We start from the raw sequence: 16,169 nt of genomic DNA on the forward strand, positions 1-16,169 counted from the left end.
AACAACGCAGTGCATTTTTACCCCCTTTTAAATCAATCATGGGCTGCAAGTTTAGGACTGACCCGTTCGTCTCGTCCAATCAGCGTCGACGTTAATGCATTCGCTTTCCAGCAACCAATCAAATTCCAGAGTAAGGGATTTGTCCCTCCCTCTCTGAAATGTCTCGCTGTGGCCATTTTACACTTGCTTGCCTGAAAATAAAACACCCCATTTACCTGGGCTTCAGCGTGATATTTACAGAACAATTGTAGGTTACATGAGTTACCGGTGAGTTTTCCCTCAAATTTCACACAAGACTGCACTTGTATTTCTAGCTGCTGACAGTCGTTTAGAGAGAATGTAGCCTCTTGGACTAGCTAACCAACCTCAAGCTAACATAGTTAGCTTGGCCGCTAACGCAGTTGACCGTCACACGTCATTGTTGTTGATTACTCCTTTTTGGATTGCGGGTTGATCCTGTGCGTTGCGCACTCAGTTTATTTATTTATTTATTTTTATTAATGGTGCAGGGTTATTTTGCTGTTTGTTTATTTGTGGCTTTTAGTTAGTAGTCTGTGTAGCACTGAGAGAAGTCATTTTGATATGTCAAAGTTGGAGAAGTCATTGGATTGTGCAAGGTTTTAAAAATTAAAATCAATCTAATTAATTATTCACACTTTGCACAGCCTATGACTTTAAGGTACCTGCTCACGAGGTTGTACAATTTCAGCGTGGCTCTATAACGTGTTTCATCTGAAGTGATGTGTGATTTGTGTGCTGCATTTCTGTAAACAGAAGAACGACTCACTAGGGGCAGAGTAAGTGGATCAGCATGGACTATGAGAGAAGGTGAGTTTAATGTGATTTTCACATCTTTTTCGCGCATTTTATCACACAAGTCTCTCACGCAGTTTTTTGTGGTCAGCAGGGGTGGGCGAGGTGATCGCCTGGGTCGCTATGGTGGCACTCACAATGATCACAATTTCCGGGACATGGACTATCGTGGCTATGGCCAAGAGGATGAGGAGGCAGGCACGGGATTTGATGTCAGAGTGGAGGGTGATAGACAGTATGGCAGTGATGAGCAGTCACTGGGTATCCATGACTTCTCACCGGGTTGTCTGCAGGAGCATCCGGGGTTTCATCAGAGAGTAGATGGTAGAGGAGAAGTAGGGCGTGAGGGGAAAGGGCTACTGTGGTCCCCTCACACCTCACAACCTGATCTAGCCCATCCTATACTCCAGCGAGAGGAGGAGGGATCCAGGCAGGAATTTGAGCAGTTACGGCCTGGCCTTCAGGAAAGGGGACGGGGGAAAGGTGGAACAGGCTTTCCGGAGAACAGTGGCCCACATTCAGGAAGCAGGGAAAGCAGCTGGGGTCGTGGTGGTTCCCATTCCGAACAGGTGGAATTCGGTACAGGCAGACAGCGAGAGGATGACAGGTTTTCTCGTCCTGGAGCAGGAAAGAGAAGGGTAAGTCAATATCAGTCCATCTTTATAATTACTACAATACACATTTAATTGTTGTTTGGTTTTGGTTATTAATTTGTGGCGGATGTGTGTAGGCATTTCCAATGAGAATGGAGGAGCATGCTGGTCCAGACCTGTCCCACAAAGAGTTGGATCAGAGAGACCAGGATTACCGTGCAGAGCTAGACCATAATCAGCGGCCCAGCAACATCATAATGCTTCGTATGTTGCCACCCAGTGCCACTGCCAACGAGGTGCGTATTTGTCTCAACAATGGCCAGTTGATGCGCAGGTTGTTTGTGAAAAGTTTGAAGCTAGAATTCTCCTTTGTCCATAGATTCGTGCACAACTTCAAGAGCAGGGGATCCAGCCGAGAGAAGTTCGCCTGATGAGGAATAAATCTTCAGGTGAGAAGTTGTCCATTGGCCCTCTTTTCTTTTGTGTTTCTTATGATGCTCTTTTTTTCTTTCTTTTGTTTCTCAAACTCATGTACTGCCAACACTTCCATTTCATTGCTTTTTCAGGTGACTTTTCCATACCTGCTTTGTCTTTTCTTTTCTTAATAAGTGTCTTTTCCTCTATCCTTGGTGGCTATCTTCTGCTGTATGGTAGATAACTGTTGCAAAATACCCAATCATATTTATCAACTCATACAGGTCGAAGTTTTGCATAGCTTCCTGCTTTGATACTTTGGTCTACAGATGTCTGAAGTCTTGCTAGCGTTTACACAGGAAAAGGAAAATTAATGCACGCTTCACAGCCCTGACTATTTTTTCCTTTTCTTTTTTTTTAAGAAAGCATTCATACCATCATAAGTTGTAGTTTTTTAGTTCATGACTTTGTTTTTCCTTTCCATCTTGGCGCCCTTATTGTCTTTATCCTTTAACTTCTGCCTTATTGAAGCGGGGTGTGTCTGAGTAGGTGTTGTTCACAAACTAACAGCGTCAAAGAGGAATCAGCATCTGAAGCAGATTTTGCTATTGTCGCTATTTTAGATGCAAGCGTTGCTGCTACTTCTCAGCTACATATGTTTCAACCATACCACTCAGAAAAGCTTGTGGTTCTTTTTGTGTCATTTTTCTTTTCCATTAAGGTCATTGTCTCACTGGCCTCCCACTTTGCTAACTCTCTGGCTGTCTGTAAGGTGTGCTTATCTTACACCGGCACACTTACATTCCCCCACACTGCTCTCTTTCATACATCACCGTTTTACTGTTTTTGGTCTGTCTGTCTGTGTGTGTGCGTGTTAGGAAAAGTACTCATGTAATAAATGTTTAAATGCTGATCAATTTGTAATTTCAATAGTTGCATATCTATATTATCATTTATTGCAATGTCTGGACAGGATATGGAGCATTTAAGAGGCGACCTGCCATCACAGAGCTAGATTGTTCAGACTCTGACTCGCAGAGTAGGAGAGACATTGGTGTGCACGTGTGTGTGTTCTCTTGCTGCCTGTGTGCTTCATCATTAAAAACCAAAGAGCTCAGTTTCAAACTGATGAGTGGGTAGCTCTCTCTCTCTCTCTCTCTCTCTCTCTCTCTCTCTCTCTCTCTATCCCTCCCTCCCTCTTACCTTGACTCTACTGAGTTACTTGACATTACATCCTCCTGCCCATGCAGAGAATTTGACAGTGCCTCTCCAACTGACTATCATGTGTGGTATTTTTAAAGGAGAGAGGAAGCAATGATTTTTTTTTTTGACTGGTGCTGATACAGGGTCTCTCTCTCCTCTGTATATGCAGCACTAACCCCTCACTGCGTTGTTGTTGTTATGTTGTTGTTGTTGTTCGGTTGCCATGGCGCTGGGCGGTGTCCAGGTCAGAGCCGAGGATTCGCCTTCGTCGAGTTTAATCTCATACAGGAGGCCACCCGCTGGATGGAGACCAACCAGGTCACTCTCTCCTACACAGACACAAATACACATATATAAATGTATTCAGTGAGACACAAAAGCTAATCTCATACAGTCACGTCATACCATCCTGTGCTTAAAATGCATTCTAGCATAACAATAAAAATTAAGAATGATTAAATAACATCGGTCCTCAGGTAGGTAGTGCTTGAAGGAAGATTCCTCTTTTCTTTCCACAATTACAATTAGACAATTCAAACCAATTCATGTTGCATAATTCTGACAACCAAGGGGCAACTTGATAGTTCTCATAGACGAGACCTCCCAGTCAAACTGATCATCATTCGTCCATCATATTCTCCTCTTTTATTCAGTGACTTGTCTCGCTTTCTTTCCTGAGTTCACAGTACCACCTTTGGGATAGTATGACAGTGTGAATATAATGTCTCACATGGTCTGTTGTATGTTGAATCAGAACCAATATATTGCTTCATTTTCTTGTTTTTGAGCTTTTCACATCTGCCATGATTACATCTTTAGGACAGAGCTATTGTCTCTTTGGGGGACAAAGGTGGTGACAATGGGATGGGTTGTGTGGACAACTTTGGAAAGGTTTCCCCTTAAGGGGGGAGGGATGACACAATTGAACAAAGCACATTGTGTCCTTTAAAAATGGGCACTCACAGACTACATATATACCATCTCACCGTCCGTCCGAATTTCCTAAAGCTGAAGGTCAATTCTCTGGTGTCCTCTTCCTTTCAGCCTCAGTTGTACTCTTTCTCTCTATTCCTCTCCCTCTCTCTTTTCCCTTTCACTCTCTCTCATCTCTTGTGAGATGAGGCCTTTCTATGGCATGTGTGGCCTAATTATCACTGATAATCATTCTTTGTTATCCCCCCCTCTCTTTCTTTTTCCTTCAGGGAGTGCTGTCGATTCTAGGGCAGAGAGTGTCGATGCACTTCAGCGACCCCAAACCGCGTGCCAATGAGGACTGGCTCTGCAACAAGGTCCGGTGCTTGCTATGAATTACCACGATGTACAATTTGAATGCGTGTTATATAATATAAAGCCAGTCATTCATTTGGCTAATTTATGAAGATTGTTAACAAGGTTGTATAACAATTCAACAGTGTGGTGTACAAAACTTCAAGAGGAGAGAGAAGTGCTTTAAATGCAACGTTCCTAAATCGGGTAAGGTTTCACTGAATGTTTCACCTCTTCTCTCCTTTATAACATGAGGTCTTGCTTATTGAACAGTAATACTAACATGTTGTATTTTGCCAGAGGCTGAGCTGAAGTTGCCCCAGGTACAGAAGGACTTGCCTGTTGGTCTTCAAAAGGAGGGAGCCCAAGGTTTGTTGCCCTTGCCAGCACCTTACCACTCTTCTGGTCCTCCTGTCACACCGGGCCAAGCTCCACAACAGGCAGATGTTGCTAATGACAGTAAGTCATCTCCTCTAATAACAATGAAAATAATAATGCTAATATTGGTGATGATGATAATCATCTCTGTTAATAAAGCGTCTTTTAATTTAAGGCTTACAAATTGCTTTGACAGACCAAAATGGAGTACTGGGAGGGAAAACTTTAAAACATTAAAGAAAATATGTGGACTTTACTTAAAAACTGAAAACCTCATATTAAAAACACAACAAATATAATTGTATAAAGTCATCACAAATGACATCAGATAAAAGCTGGTTCATAGATGGTCACAAATTCTGACCCTGGTCTTCCCAAGTAATTCTTCAAAAAGTGAAGGGTTTTAATGCCAAAAGCACCTACAACTGCCTGAAGGACTCTCAGGCTGCAAACTAGTTCCTCAGTGGTTAAAATTTCTGCTATATAGCTTGGTGCCAGACCGCCACATGCTTTGACATGATGAATACACTTTAAAATCAGTTCTAAAAAGTGCAGGGAGCCAATGGAGAGAAGCCAGCTTTTGGGTGATGTGATGCCATCTGCTCAGTAAAAAGCCAGACTGCTGTATTCTGAACCAGTTGGAGGTGAGAGAGTAACTTTCCATTAATTCCAGAGAGAAGGAACTTGAGCCTTACTAGAATAAATTAATGACATTATTATTTTTTTTGCCAGGTATGACACTTGTACAGCAATTCTCATTTATAGGAAGCAAGACTGGACTTTTTAAAACCCACGAGAAAAGACTGAAGTTGCAGCCCCAATTTTCTGACAACAAGCTACACGCACGCACGCACGCACGCACACACACACACACACACACACACACACACACAGGACCTAGGGAACTGTAAATGGTGTTTGGTTAAGGTTGTTTGTAGGACTGAGCAATAAAGTAGAAGATTTTGTGCCATCCAACAACTGGCATCACTGAAACAGTTTAAGAGGGGTCAGGAGATCTCCTGGGAAATCTTTGTCATCAGTATAGCAGTGAGAGGGGATATGAAGTCATAAAACGTCACCAAGTGGAAGCAAATAATTAGGACCTAAAATAGAACCCTGTGGTACACCCACAGTGACCAAGAAGGTTTGTTGTGAAACATATAAATGGAAATACTCGTGTTCCTCATCATAGCAATATTTTCTTTTAAGAGACTTGGGGGATAACCTTATGTCTAAAAATTGTTTTTAATGATTTCTTTTTTGCCACTTTACTTAGCTAAAGCTTGTAGGCTTTGTGTGCATCAGTGTACTTGGGTCACAAATTGTTTCATTTTTAGCTGTAAAAGACTGTTTTTGTCTTTTTGTCACCCTGAGATGTGGTTGGGTGGGTTGTGTGGACACCCAAGTTTGTAAATGCGATGAGTCACGAACAAGGTGATGGATTTGAAATTCATGCCATAGCTGCATCTACTAAAAATCTCTCGACTAGTTTGAATTTCACTGACCTTAACCTCAAAGTCAGAGGGTTAGGGTGAATGCAGTAACTCAAGTAGGAGGTTTCAAATTTATACCATATGTGCATCTACTTGGGAGCTAAGGGGTAGCACTGACAGCTGCCAGTATTTGTTATTTATTTAAACGATAATGCATCTTAAATATACCTCATCCACTCTCTCAACAGCTTTGATACTAAGGAACCTTGGCCCACATACATCAGTAGAAGCTATTTTGTCTGCTTTGGCTCCGTTTGCTACCCTCTCCCCTTCCAACGTTCGTCTAATCAAGGACAAACACACACACCTCAACAGGGGCTTTGCCTTTCTACAACTATCTACCATAGTGGTGAGACACAAGCTCACACACACATACACACATAAGCCAGGGTTGTTTTTGTTTTACTGACTTGTATCTGAAGTAAACTAAGCAAAACCTTTTTAGTTTTAGCTTACTTATTTTATTTTTTTAATGAGCTTTGTCTTAAATATGCGTTCACCCACCCAGTGGTCTGTGTGTGTTTAACAGGAGGCATCTCAGTTGCTCCAGATTTTGCAGGCTCTCCAGCCACCTCTATCTATTGATGGGAAGGTCATTGTAGTTGAATTTGCCAAAGGCTCCAAACGGTAAATGCTCACACACCCAAACTTAATTGCAAAGAACATACGGGGACTCCACGCTTTACTATATTATAATTGCACAGTGGATGTGGGTGGCTGTAGCTCAGCAGGTAGAGCAGGTCAGCTACCAGTCGGAAGATAGGTGGGTTGGTCCTGGCTGCTCAAGTCTGCATGCCAAAATATCCTTAGTTAAATACTGAACTTTAAGTTGCTCTCCTGATACATCAGTTGAGGTGTGAATGTGTGTAAAGGTTAGAAAGATAGAAAGCTTAGAAAAAGGTGTTTGCATGAATGGGTGAATGAATTAAATTGATTTATTTATATAGCACCAAATCACAACAACCGTTTCCTCGAGGCCTTCGACGACATGGTGTATAACGTGCTTTGTGTGCTAGAGCAAGGTACTATGTAAGAGTCAGGCATTTTACTGGAGTGTGAAATTAGACTAGTAAATGGACTGATCACATTACAAAGAAATGCAGGTTGATCATGTGATTATTAAAATTGTAAAGCATTTTGTGAATGTATTAGAAGAGCAATGATGGTTGAAATTAAGCTATTCAATGTAACAACCCTCCAAAAGCTTTTTGATTAGAGCCCTCACTCTGTCTCTTGTCTATGTTAGGGATGTGTTTGTAACGGATGGTAGCAGAGTGAGTGCTGCTACAGTGGCCAGCACCGCTATAGCTGCTGCACAGTGGGCTGTCACTCAGGTAAAGTTTGACGTATTACAGCATATATACCACATCCTTAATACAGATTGCATGATCACTGTATTTATTCTTTTAAATTCTCAGACCTCTCAAAATGGACCAGGTGGAGGCCAGAGTGTTGATACAAGTGTGTATCAGCAGGGGGCAGCAGTGACATACAGTCAGGAAGGGCTTGAGTATGCAGGGCAAGATGGCACAACTTTCAAGCCCCAAGCAGATAACAGGGTTACTGCTTTGACAAGTGGAGTAGCTTCCCTGAATGGAGCCTACGCAGCAGGAGCAGCCCCAGGTTTGTATGACATGCCAATAAGTTTATAACACACACATATCTGTATATCATGTAGTTGCATACAATTACATTAAGCTTCCTCTGAAGCCACTTATTTGCACTTGTTTGCCCATGTGCAGCTGTCATTTCATCTGAGGCAGCCAAACCTGCATCAGTGGTTGTGCAGCAGCCGCTCATTCATACACAGACTCCTCTCATCACCACAGCTGCCACCACACCGGGGACACAGGTAGAACTTGATGCCTTTTCCTTCTTCCATTTGTTCCTTGTGTTTTTCCTGTTTTTAAAATCTCTGTCACTTCACAGGTTGAAATAGTGGGAAAACCACAACCAGCTGCACCCAGCCAGCCTGCAATCCCAGGCACTGAACATGAGCTCCAGCAGTATCGTAAGGCTTCATGTATTTAGTGTTCCCTCTGGGGAATTTACATCTTCGCTAATAATTGCAAATAATTGCTGCTGACTACTGGCAAGCTTACCTTTCATTCAGGAAAAAATATTGAAAATCTGACCCTGATGCAAATACCATGTGTCTCATACTACAGCTGTGCCAGATGTCTCCACTTACCACTATGACGAAAGCTCTGGCTACTATTATGACCCATTTACAGGTCTCTACTATGACCCTAATTCACAGGTAAACAGCCCAAAGCAATCTATATGTTTTGTAGGACATTTGTGTGTGTGTGTGTGTTTCGCTTATGCCCCTTGGTATTTCAATCTGTTTTTGCATTTCCCTTTGTCTTTGCAGTACTACTACAACTCTCACACTCAGCAGTACATGTACTGGGATGGAGAGAAACATACGTACATTCCTGCTGCCAGTCAGTCAAACACAGAAGGTGCTCCTCCAAGTGATGGTGCAGCTCCTTCAGAATCACTGTTTGCTACCTCTGGCAGCAAGGAGAAAAAAGACAAACCCAAGAATAAAACAGCTCAACAGGTGCTGATACACAGAAGTCAGCTTTTGGACATTATCATTTCTGGTTTAACAAATATATCTGCTAATGGCTAATTGAAGTTAGATTTCATAATTTGCCACCCATTCAGTTTGACACTTAAAATATGTAGTTAAGTAATTTTTAACTGAGTTTCTTGAGGTTTGTTATAATAGATTGCCAAAGACATGGAGCGTTGGGCTAAAAGTCTCAACAGACAAAAGGAGAACATGCGTTCTGTGTCTTCATCCCCTGCCACCGGCTCAGCAGCACCTCCTGGTTATACTCGGGCACCTGGACACAGTCGCCTAGATGATCACAGAGAGTCTGCGAGTGCTGATGCAGGCTATGCTGTTCTAGAGAAAAAGGTGTGTTTTATCTGTAAATGTCTGAACCCTCAGGGCACGAGGTTGTGATAGTGGCTGTCTCTGAATCATAGACGCAGATATGAACAGATCACTGAATCAATGTTTTTCTGTCTTCCAGGGGGCACTGTCTGAACGGCCTCCGATTTTTTTGGATCAGATCCGCCAAAGTGCAGAAGTAAGGAAGTGGGAGAGAGAGATTTTGTAGGTGTTAGAGGTGTACATTTTCTTTATTTTCTTCTTTTTATTGTTCCCAGTCGCCTCCTCGGCAGCAGGGTCTGGTCCCAGCCTACAGTGGAGAAACTGACAGTGAAGAAGAAGGAGGCGAGAAGGATGAAAAGGAAGGAAGATTGACAGACTGGGTTAAACTGGCCTGTCTGCTGTGTAGGAGGCAGTTCCCAAGCAAGGAGGCCCTCATCAGGCACCAGCAGCTTTCTGAACTACATAAGGTGGTTTAAATCAAGTTTTACTTCATCATAAAAACTCTACAAATGATAAGTAGCATCAGTGCTCTGTTGAGGAGCAACACCATACATTCTGCACTCGTGTGCACAAGTACTGAGGCACACCACCAGCTGCTGTTATTGGTGATTAAAGGCACAATTGTGAAATTGGAGAATTTGAAAGTGGGCAGATGCAGGTGCATACATGTGCTTATTATGCACTAAAGCAAGTTGAATTTGGTTTCTGGCTTCTAAAGCCTGAAAGCAGAGCCTATAAATGAAGATCTTATTTATTTTAATCGGTCCAGTGAAGCAAGGTCACCTTAATCTACTTGTTAACAGCCGTCCATTCAGATTCAGTTTTACAGGGTGTGTAAACTGAACGTTGCATATAAGACCAGTTTGGCATTCCTGTTGCAGCTGTGACTTGAATTTCACTTCTTTGTGCCCTCAGCAAAACCTGGAGCAGAGACGAGCCCAGCAGGAAGCTGCAAGCAAAGAGGTTGGTCAGTCCTCCACATCTGCAGAATAATGTTGAAATTCGTGTTTCTTTTAAAATAATTTTATCTTGTCTTTTTGCAGAGACTAGCAGGTGGACTTGACGGTCCTGAACTTAAGAAGAGGAAGTTTAACCCCATGTAAGGAAGCAGCAGTGATGCCACTAACTAGACGCTGTATGTTTTTTTGCAACTTATTCAGGGTTACAGCTTGCTATTGACACTGCCATGGACTGGTTCCTTTTTTGCTTTAGTTTTATTCTAGTTACAGCTTTGTGTGGCGGTGATGTTGGTGCAACTGTATAACTTAACTATGATGTATGTGACACAACTTATTTGTACTTGTGTGTCCCCTTACACTTTTTGTTTTCTTCCTGTAGTGATGGGGTCACAGACACTAGTCTCGGTGCAAGAATGCTACAGGGAGGTGTGAAAAGAGGACTGCTGTTGCGCAATATGCAAGTGGAGTGACCATTAATCTTCCTGACCCACAAAGGACAAAGACGAAGCCCAGCACGCAACACTTCACCATTAACATCATATAGATAAATATATTTAAAAAACTTATTTTGATTTGACATTAGTTACCTCAACAATGGCAGTGCTCAGTGGTAATAATCTTATGAACTGATCCTGTAGCAGTAGATGTCAGGATATTGCACAGATTGCACCTTTTTGCTTGCTTCCTGAATGATGCAGTTTTGAGTTCTCACTTGCTTCAGAGCCTGTGTGTGTGATAAACAAGTTTTGTGGACGGGAAAACATTTGCGGTCTTTATGTCAGCAAATTGGGATTTTTAATATTACTGTCTATGCACCATAGATTTTTTTTTAAAATTAATGCTATATGCCTTGTCATTCAGTGAATGACTAATCTGGGCTTGAACTGTGTACATTTTAAAAAGAGCATTTTTATACAACAGTGAAAGCTAACAAACTCGTGGCCTCATGAATTGGACAGGATCGTGCTAACACTAGTGTATAGGGTTAAAGTGTCTCAGTTTATCATATAGCAGGTGTAGATTCACATTCGCTAACTTTTCAGAGAAGTATTTTTTATTTCTGTATTTGTTCAGTAATGTGACCGTGTTTCATCAAGCTCATGTAAATGAATTCAAAATAATACATTTTCACCAATATTGACTCGTGTATTGTGTGGGCTAGTCAGTAAACTGTAGCTAATATGGCAACATTTTGCATTGAAATTTCCAAAGCTGTTTATCCTCACAAAAAGAGGAATGTAATGTGACTGTTGGCATCGGGTTTGTCAAGCAACACTGAAATGGTGAAACTGTATCGCTGTTGCAAACTACGTTTGTGTTCCTTAAATTAATTGTGCTCCGGTTACTGCGGAATGGTTTCTATGGTGATCAGCAACAAATCCAGTCGTCGGTTTGCTGAGAGCCATCGGAGAAAAAACACTTGGATTACCTGTAATAACCAATAAACTTAGCTGTCTTTCCTTCATATTACGTTGGGAGGTAACATTCATAGTATGTCATTCACAGTGTCTGCATGTGTTGGCAGTTCTAACATAAATGTACAAGGCTAAACCCTGTAAACAGATAGCTAGCTTGGTCGGGCAGCAGTCACAAAATAAGCAAGTTAGCTGGTTGGAAATCCTGTTGCAGTTCTCTAATCCGCTCTTCAGCTGGTCTGTAACTAGTCAAATTATAAGGCTTACTAATCGGGATGTCTGACTTTGACGAAGACCCAGTATTATCGGATGTTGAAGGAGGAGAAGAACACCTTAAAGAAGCCGAAGATGAGAAGGTATGAAAGTAAATGGGGGGCATGTGCCGAGCATATTTACAGCTGACTCGTACATGTTAGCGGATATCTCTGCTGTTAATTTGGTATGAATCACGTGCCTCGCCCTGATTACCCAAACAGACTCAAGGTAATGTCTTTGATAAAGTTGGAGCTTGTCTGTTTACTCGTGTGTGCACCATTCAACCCCCTCCACAGGGTATTTTCTGGGCATATTAGTAATAGGTCACTAGTTTCCAAAAGAGGCAGCTTATTGTAAAGTGCTCCTACAAGTGGTTTTGAAGCTCTTCCATGCTTAAATTCTAGTTGTTGACTAATTAGTGACAGTTTGAGCCTTGGGAGTGGCCCTGCTCTGCTGGCGGTTTTACTAACATGGATTAAGCCTAGTCTTAGAATAAAAACATTGATCAATGAAGATCTTTATTTTTTTCTGACGGTAGGCTTGTCCGGGAAACTGTCTTGGCAAAACGGTCAAATCAGTGGCTAGTAATTTGTTGGTCCATTACTATCCAGATATATCTTGGGTAAGAGAAGACTTTTGAATGTTAATTCTATGTGGCATAGGTTCAACACGGAAACATTCCTCACAGATTTTGGTTGATATATTGACGTGACAGCATCACACAGTTGCAAATTTGTCAGCTGCACATCCATGATTATACACGCCAAGGTGCTTTATTGGATTCATCTTCAAGGGACCACTCTCAAATTATATGAGCTTTGTGACATTGCACGCCATCTACCCAGTAGAAGATGAGTACATAAAGAGCCATTGTCAGCAATGACTGTTGATAGGAGAGACTGAATCCATGCTTTCATGTTGGTTACACCAGTTTCTGACCCTGTCATTCAATGCTGTTGCAGAAATCAAGACTCAACATTTTCCAATATTTTGTTGTCCAATTTTGTGAATCTAAATTCAGATTCAGTTTCTTACTCGCAGGTGACAGGAGTGGAGCTCAGTGTGGTCTTCTGCTGCTGTTGCCCATCCTCTTCAAGGTTCAACATGTGATGCATTCAAAAATGCTCTTTTGTATATTTTGGTTGTCATGTGGGATTATTTGGGTTACCGTTGCCAACTCAAAGCAGTCTGGCCATTCTTCTCTGACCTCTGAGATCAACAAGAAATTTTTGCTCACTGGATATTTTCTCTTTTTTGGACTACTCTCTGTAAACCCTAGAAATATTTGTGTGGGAAAATCCTGGTAGATCAGCAGTTTCTAAAATACTCAAACCAGCCTGCCTGGCACCAAGAACCGTGCCACATTCAATGTCAGTTTTCTTCCCCAATCCTTTGCCCAGTTTCAGTTTCACTGGGTCGTTTCAGCCACTGACTGGGTTGTCTTAACTCTGTATGTATGCCTAAATACATTGAGTTGGTGCCATTTGATTGGCTGATTAGATACTTACCCTAATGAGCAGTTGAACAGGTGTACCGAACAAAGTGGCTAGCCTGACCTTCACCTTACATGATAACTTGCTGTCATTGGTTTATCATTGTGCAATTTAAGCTGTCATTCATTTTGTGTTTTGAATAAAATAAAGTTGTAGTGCGTTTGTCGTTTCTGTGTTGAAGCCACTAGCCTTTCATTTATATCTCATTTTTGTACAGGTTGAAGTTCAACATTTAACTCAAGAAATCATAAGTGAAGGGCTGTCATTGCTTTGCCGAACAGGAAATGGATTAGCACACGCATTTGTCAAGCTGAACCTTCAGAAAAGGTAATTAGAGAAAGATGCCCGCAGAGCAAAACTGTTCTGTTAACTTGAACAAGTTTCTTCTGATTCAAACCAGTTTTCTTCACCCTTAGAGGACTGGAGGATATAGCTGCAATCAACAGTTATATTCACATACGTTTTCTGGATTTATCCAACAACCACCTTACTGATCTTTCTCCTTTGTCATCTCTGACCCAGCTTCTTTGGCTCAAGGCAAGAAGAAATTCCTTATGCATTTAGTTAAGGACATCTTTGTGGCAGTAAGAATCTCTTTAATTACGTTTATTGAATGTAATTCGTCTTTTGTAGGTCGACAATAATTCTGTGATGTGCTTCAAAGAGCAACCGTTTGCTCAACTGACCTACCTGCAGTGGCTGAGTATAGCAATGAATCAGCTAACTGATGTAGATGGCCTAGTTGGGCCTGCCTTGGAAAGCCTCAATCTTACAGGTTGGTTTATTGGTTTTACGTCAGGTAAAGTGGAATGAATTTATTCAGCTAATCTGGCGATCTCTACGGCAAAGTCAGTCAAGTAAGAAACCGTTAATAGTTGGGTCCCTTATCCAAGCCGCAGAAGTTCTTGCAAGTATAATAAAATACGTTAAGCGAAAGATATTGTCACTGTTATTTGATATAAATAGTTGTTCCTGCAAAAAGATGGGAATTTACTATTCCACATGTTATCACTGTTAAAAGCAATATTTGACTTAACTAAAGATGCCAACAAACCTTGTTTGCAGGTAACCATATTCAGAGGCTTAATGGTTTCCAGTACGGCAGTTTTGCAAATCTGGTAACTCTAGAGTTGAGGGGAAATCACTTGGAAACCACTGATGGCATCAACCTTCCACATCTCCAGCAATTGTATCTGGTACACAAAGTGTCTTGGTTTGGTTATTAACACAGACATGATTGATTAAGTTAATCCTTCACCACTACACTAATCCCCATGTAATAAACCAGGTACCTGGTTGCTTGTGACTAGTCTTGCTTTCTGTCTAGGCCCAAAATGCTATCAAACGTCTTGAGGGTTTGGAGAAGTTAGAGCGCCTCACCACACTTCACCTTCGAGACAATCAGCTAGAGTCGCTCGACGGCCTCAGTCCCAGCATGAAGTGTCTTCAGTACCTCAATGCCAGGTGCATGCAGTCACATGGAAAACTTCAGTCCTGTGAGAGACTAAGTAGACACCATAATTAACTAGATGTAACTTGAAGTAATTGTGTATGACTTAATCAGTCTCTTACATTGTGGAGGAATTTTGGTTCTTTACAACATTGCTTCAGTTCGTTGGGGTTTGGGGCCATTTGTTTATGAACATCTCTCTTAAGGTTCTGTCAAAACATTTCACTGAGACTGAAGTCTTGACTTTGACTGGGACATTGCAACACTGTGGCAAAACATTTTCTTTTCCAGACATTCTGTTGTAGATTTGCTGCTGTGCTTGGGACTGTTGTCCTAAAAAGTTTGTGTTTCACTCAATGATTGCAAGGTTCCCAGGTCCTATGGCTACAAAACAGGCCCAAATCATCATTCTCCACCACCATGATTGACAGTTGACCCGAGGTGTTTGTCCTAATAAGTTATGTTTGGTTTTCACCACAAATAGTGCTGTGCATTACAGGCAAACATTTTCACTTTTGTCATGTCTTTCCAAAGGACATTGTTTCACAAGTCTTCCGGTTTGTTCAATGCAGCTTTTTTGTTTTGTTTTTTAGAAGGAACAGACTTTTTCTTGCCAACTCTTCCAATTAAGCTGTACTTGATCATTCTTTTTTGTCACAAATTAATCAACTCAGTGAATCAAGTGCAATTTGAGTAGTAGCTCTTGGCTGCTACTTACCTTCTTAATTCCAATGGAAGCAGTTATGTTGTACTTAGTTTTTCACAGCCCTGCAGAAAGTCCTATGGATAACTTTATTTTTCACATGACTGCAATGTGATGTAACAATAAAGATCAGTCATAATAACGCTTCCAATAATCCAGTCAGTAAAAAACAAAACATGGTATTAATCCCATAATTTGTCTTCTTTCTCCCTTAGAGGCAATGCAATCATAGATGAGACTGATCTACGATACATCGGCTTTCTGTCACAAAGCCTTCGCGTGTTGGTTCTCTCTGGGAACCCAGTCGCGGAAAATTCCGAATACCGGATAAATGTGCTGATAGTAGTGCCACAGCTGGAAAGACTCGACAAAAATCCTGTCTTCCCTGAGGAGAGAGCTGAAGCCTGGGAAAGAATCAGGGTAACAAAAAAACAAAATATTTTTTTATTTTTGGTTTTATTTTTTACCCTTTTGATTTAGTGACATTGTGTAATTTCAGGAACTTCAAGAAGAGGAAATGTATGCACAATAAGATGTGTAATTTTGCCAGAATGGGGAAGTGTTGGACTGACTTCATTTTTTCTTTTTAAATGGCAGACCTGTTGTCTGTTGATGAATGACCACATACACCTCTGTATGAAGTACTCTATGTTTGATAGAGTAGCTCAATCATCCATGACTTTGCACAAAAAGTGTTTTTCATTTCCATACACTCATTGTTACAGCTGAGCTATTTAACAATAAAGTTTTAGAAAATGTTTATTTCTGATGTGTCTAAATGCAAAAATGACAACTGATGCAAGCTGAAGTGACTCTGGCTAGTACC

At 41.4% G+C, this 16,169-nt stretch overlaps 2 protein-coding genes across 6 annotated transcripts; both read left to right on the forward strand.

The window, feature by feature from the left end:
• The first annotated feature begins 97 nt into the window (after nucleotides 1-97).
• rbm10 (RNA binding motif protein 10) lies at nucleotides 98-11,168 on the forward strand. Of its 4 annotated transcripts, none has more exons than XM_026153381.1 (23): nucleotides 98-267; nucleotides 775-828; nucleotides 905-1,451; nucleotides 1,544-1,702; nucleotides 1,786-1,855; nucleotides 3,268-3,341; nucleotides 4,226-4,312; nucleotides 4,436-4,496; nucleotides 4,590-4,748; nucleotides 6,349-6,509; nucleotides 6,690-6,787; nucleotides 7,407-7,494; nucleotides 7,579-7,783; nucleotides 7,903-8,012; nucleotides 8,090-8,171; nucleotides 8,329-8,420; nucleotides 8,535-8,726; nucleotides 8,898-9,089; nucleotides 9,208-9,264; nucleotides 9,344-9,535; nucleotides 9,984-10,031; nucleotides 10,112-10,203; nucleotides 10,407-10,473. In XM_026153381.1, the coding sequence occupies exons 2-22, from the start codon at nucleotides 812-814 to the stop codon at nucleotides 10,169-10,171; spliced, it is 2,751 nt and encodes a 916-aa protein (XP_026009166.1). In that variant the 5' UTR covers nucleotides 98-267; nucleotides 775-811; the 3' UTR covers nucleotides 10,172-10,203; nucleotides 10,407-10,473. The 4 variants fall into 4 exon arrangements, with proteins under 4 accessions (XP_026009166.1, XP_026009163.1, XP_026009165.1 ...); XM_026153378.1 differs by having other exon boundaries at nucleotides 102-267; nucleotides 10,112-10,167; nucleotides 10,407-11,168; XM_026153380.1 differs by having other exon boundaries at nucleotides 104-267; nucleotides 908-1,451; nucleotides 10,112-10,167; nucleotides 10,407-11,168.
• A 399-nt stretch (nucleotides 11,169-11,567) lies between these two features.
• lrrc23 (leucine rich repeat containing 23) lies at nucleotides 11,568-16,101 on the forward strand. Of its 2 annotated transcripts, XM_026153416.1 has the most exons (8): nucleotides 11,568-11,798; nucleotides 13,408-13,517; nucleotides 13,607-13,727; nucleotides 13,824-13,965; nucleotides 14,256-14,386; nucleotides 14,518-14,654; nucleotides 15,559-15,763; nucleotides 15,843-16,101. In XM_026153416.1, the coding sequence occupies exons 1-8, from the start codon at nucleotides 11,718-11,720 to the stop codon at nucleotides 15,873-15,875; spliced, it is 960 nt and encodes a 319-aa protein (XP_026009201.1). In that variant the 5' UTR covers nucleotides 11,568-11,717; the 3' UTR covers nucleotides 15,876-16,101. The 2 variants fall into 2 exon arrangements, with proteins under 2 accessions (XP_026009201.1, XP_026009202.1); XM_026153417.1 differs by lacking the exons at nucleotides 15,559-15,763; nucleotides 15,843-16,101 and adding an exon at nucleotides 15,008-15,081.
• Nucleotides 16,102-16,169: the final 68 nt, after the last annotated feature.

The sequence above is a fragment of the Astatotilapia calliptera genome, chromosome 20, assembly GCF_900246225.1.
Source record: "Astatotilapia calliptera chromosome 20, fAstCal1.2, whole genome shotgun sequence".
Classification (NCBI taxonomy): Eukaryota; Metazoa; Chordata; class Actinopteri; order Cichliformes; family Cichlidae; genus Astatotilapia; species Astatotilapia calliptera.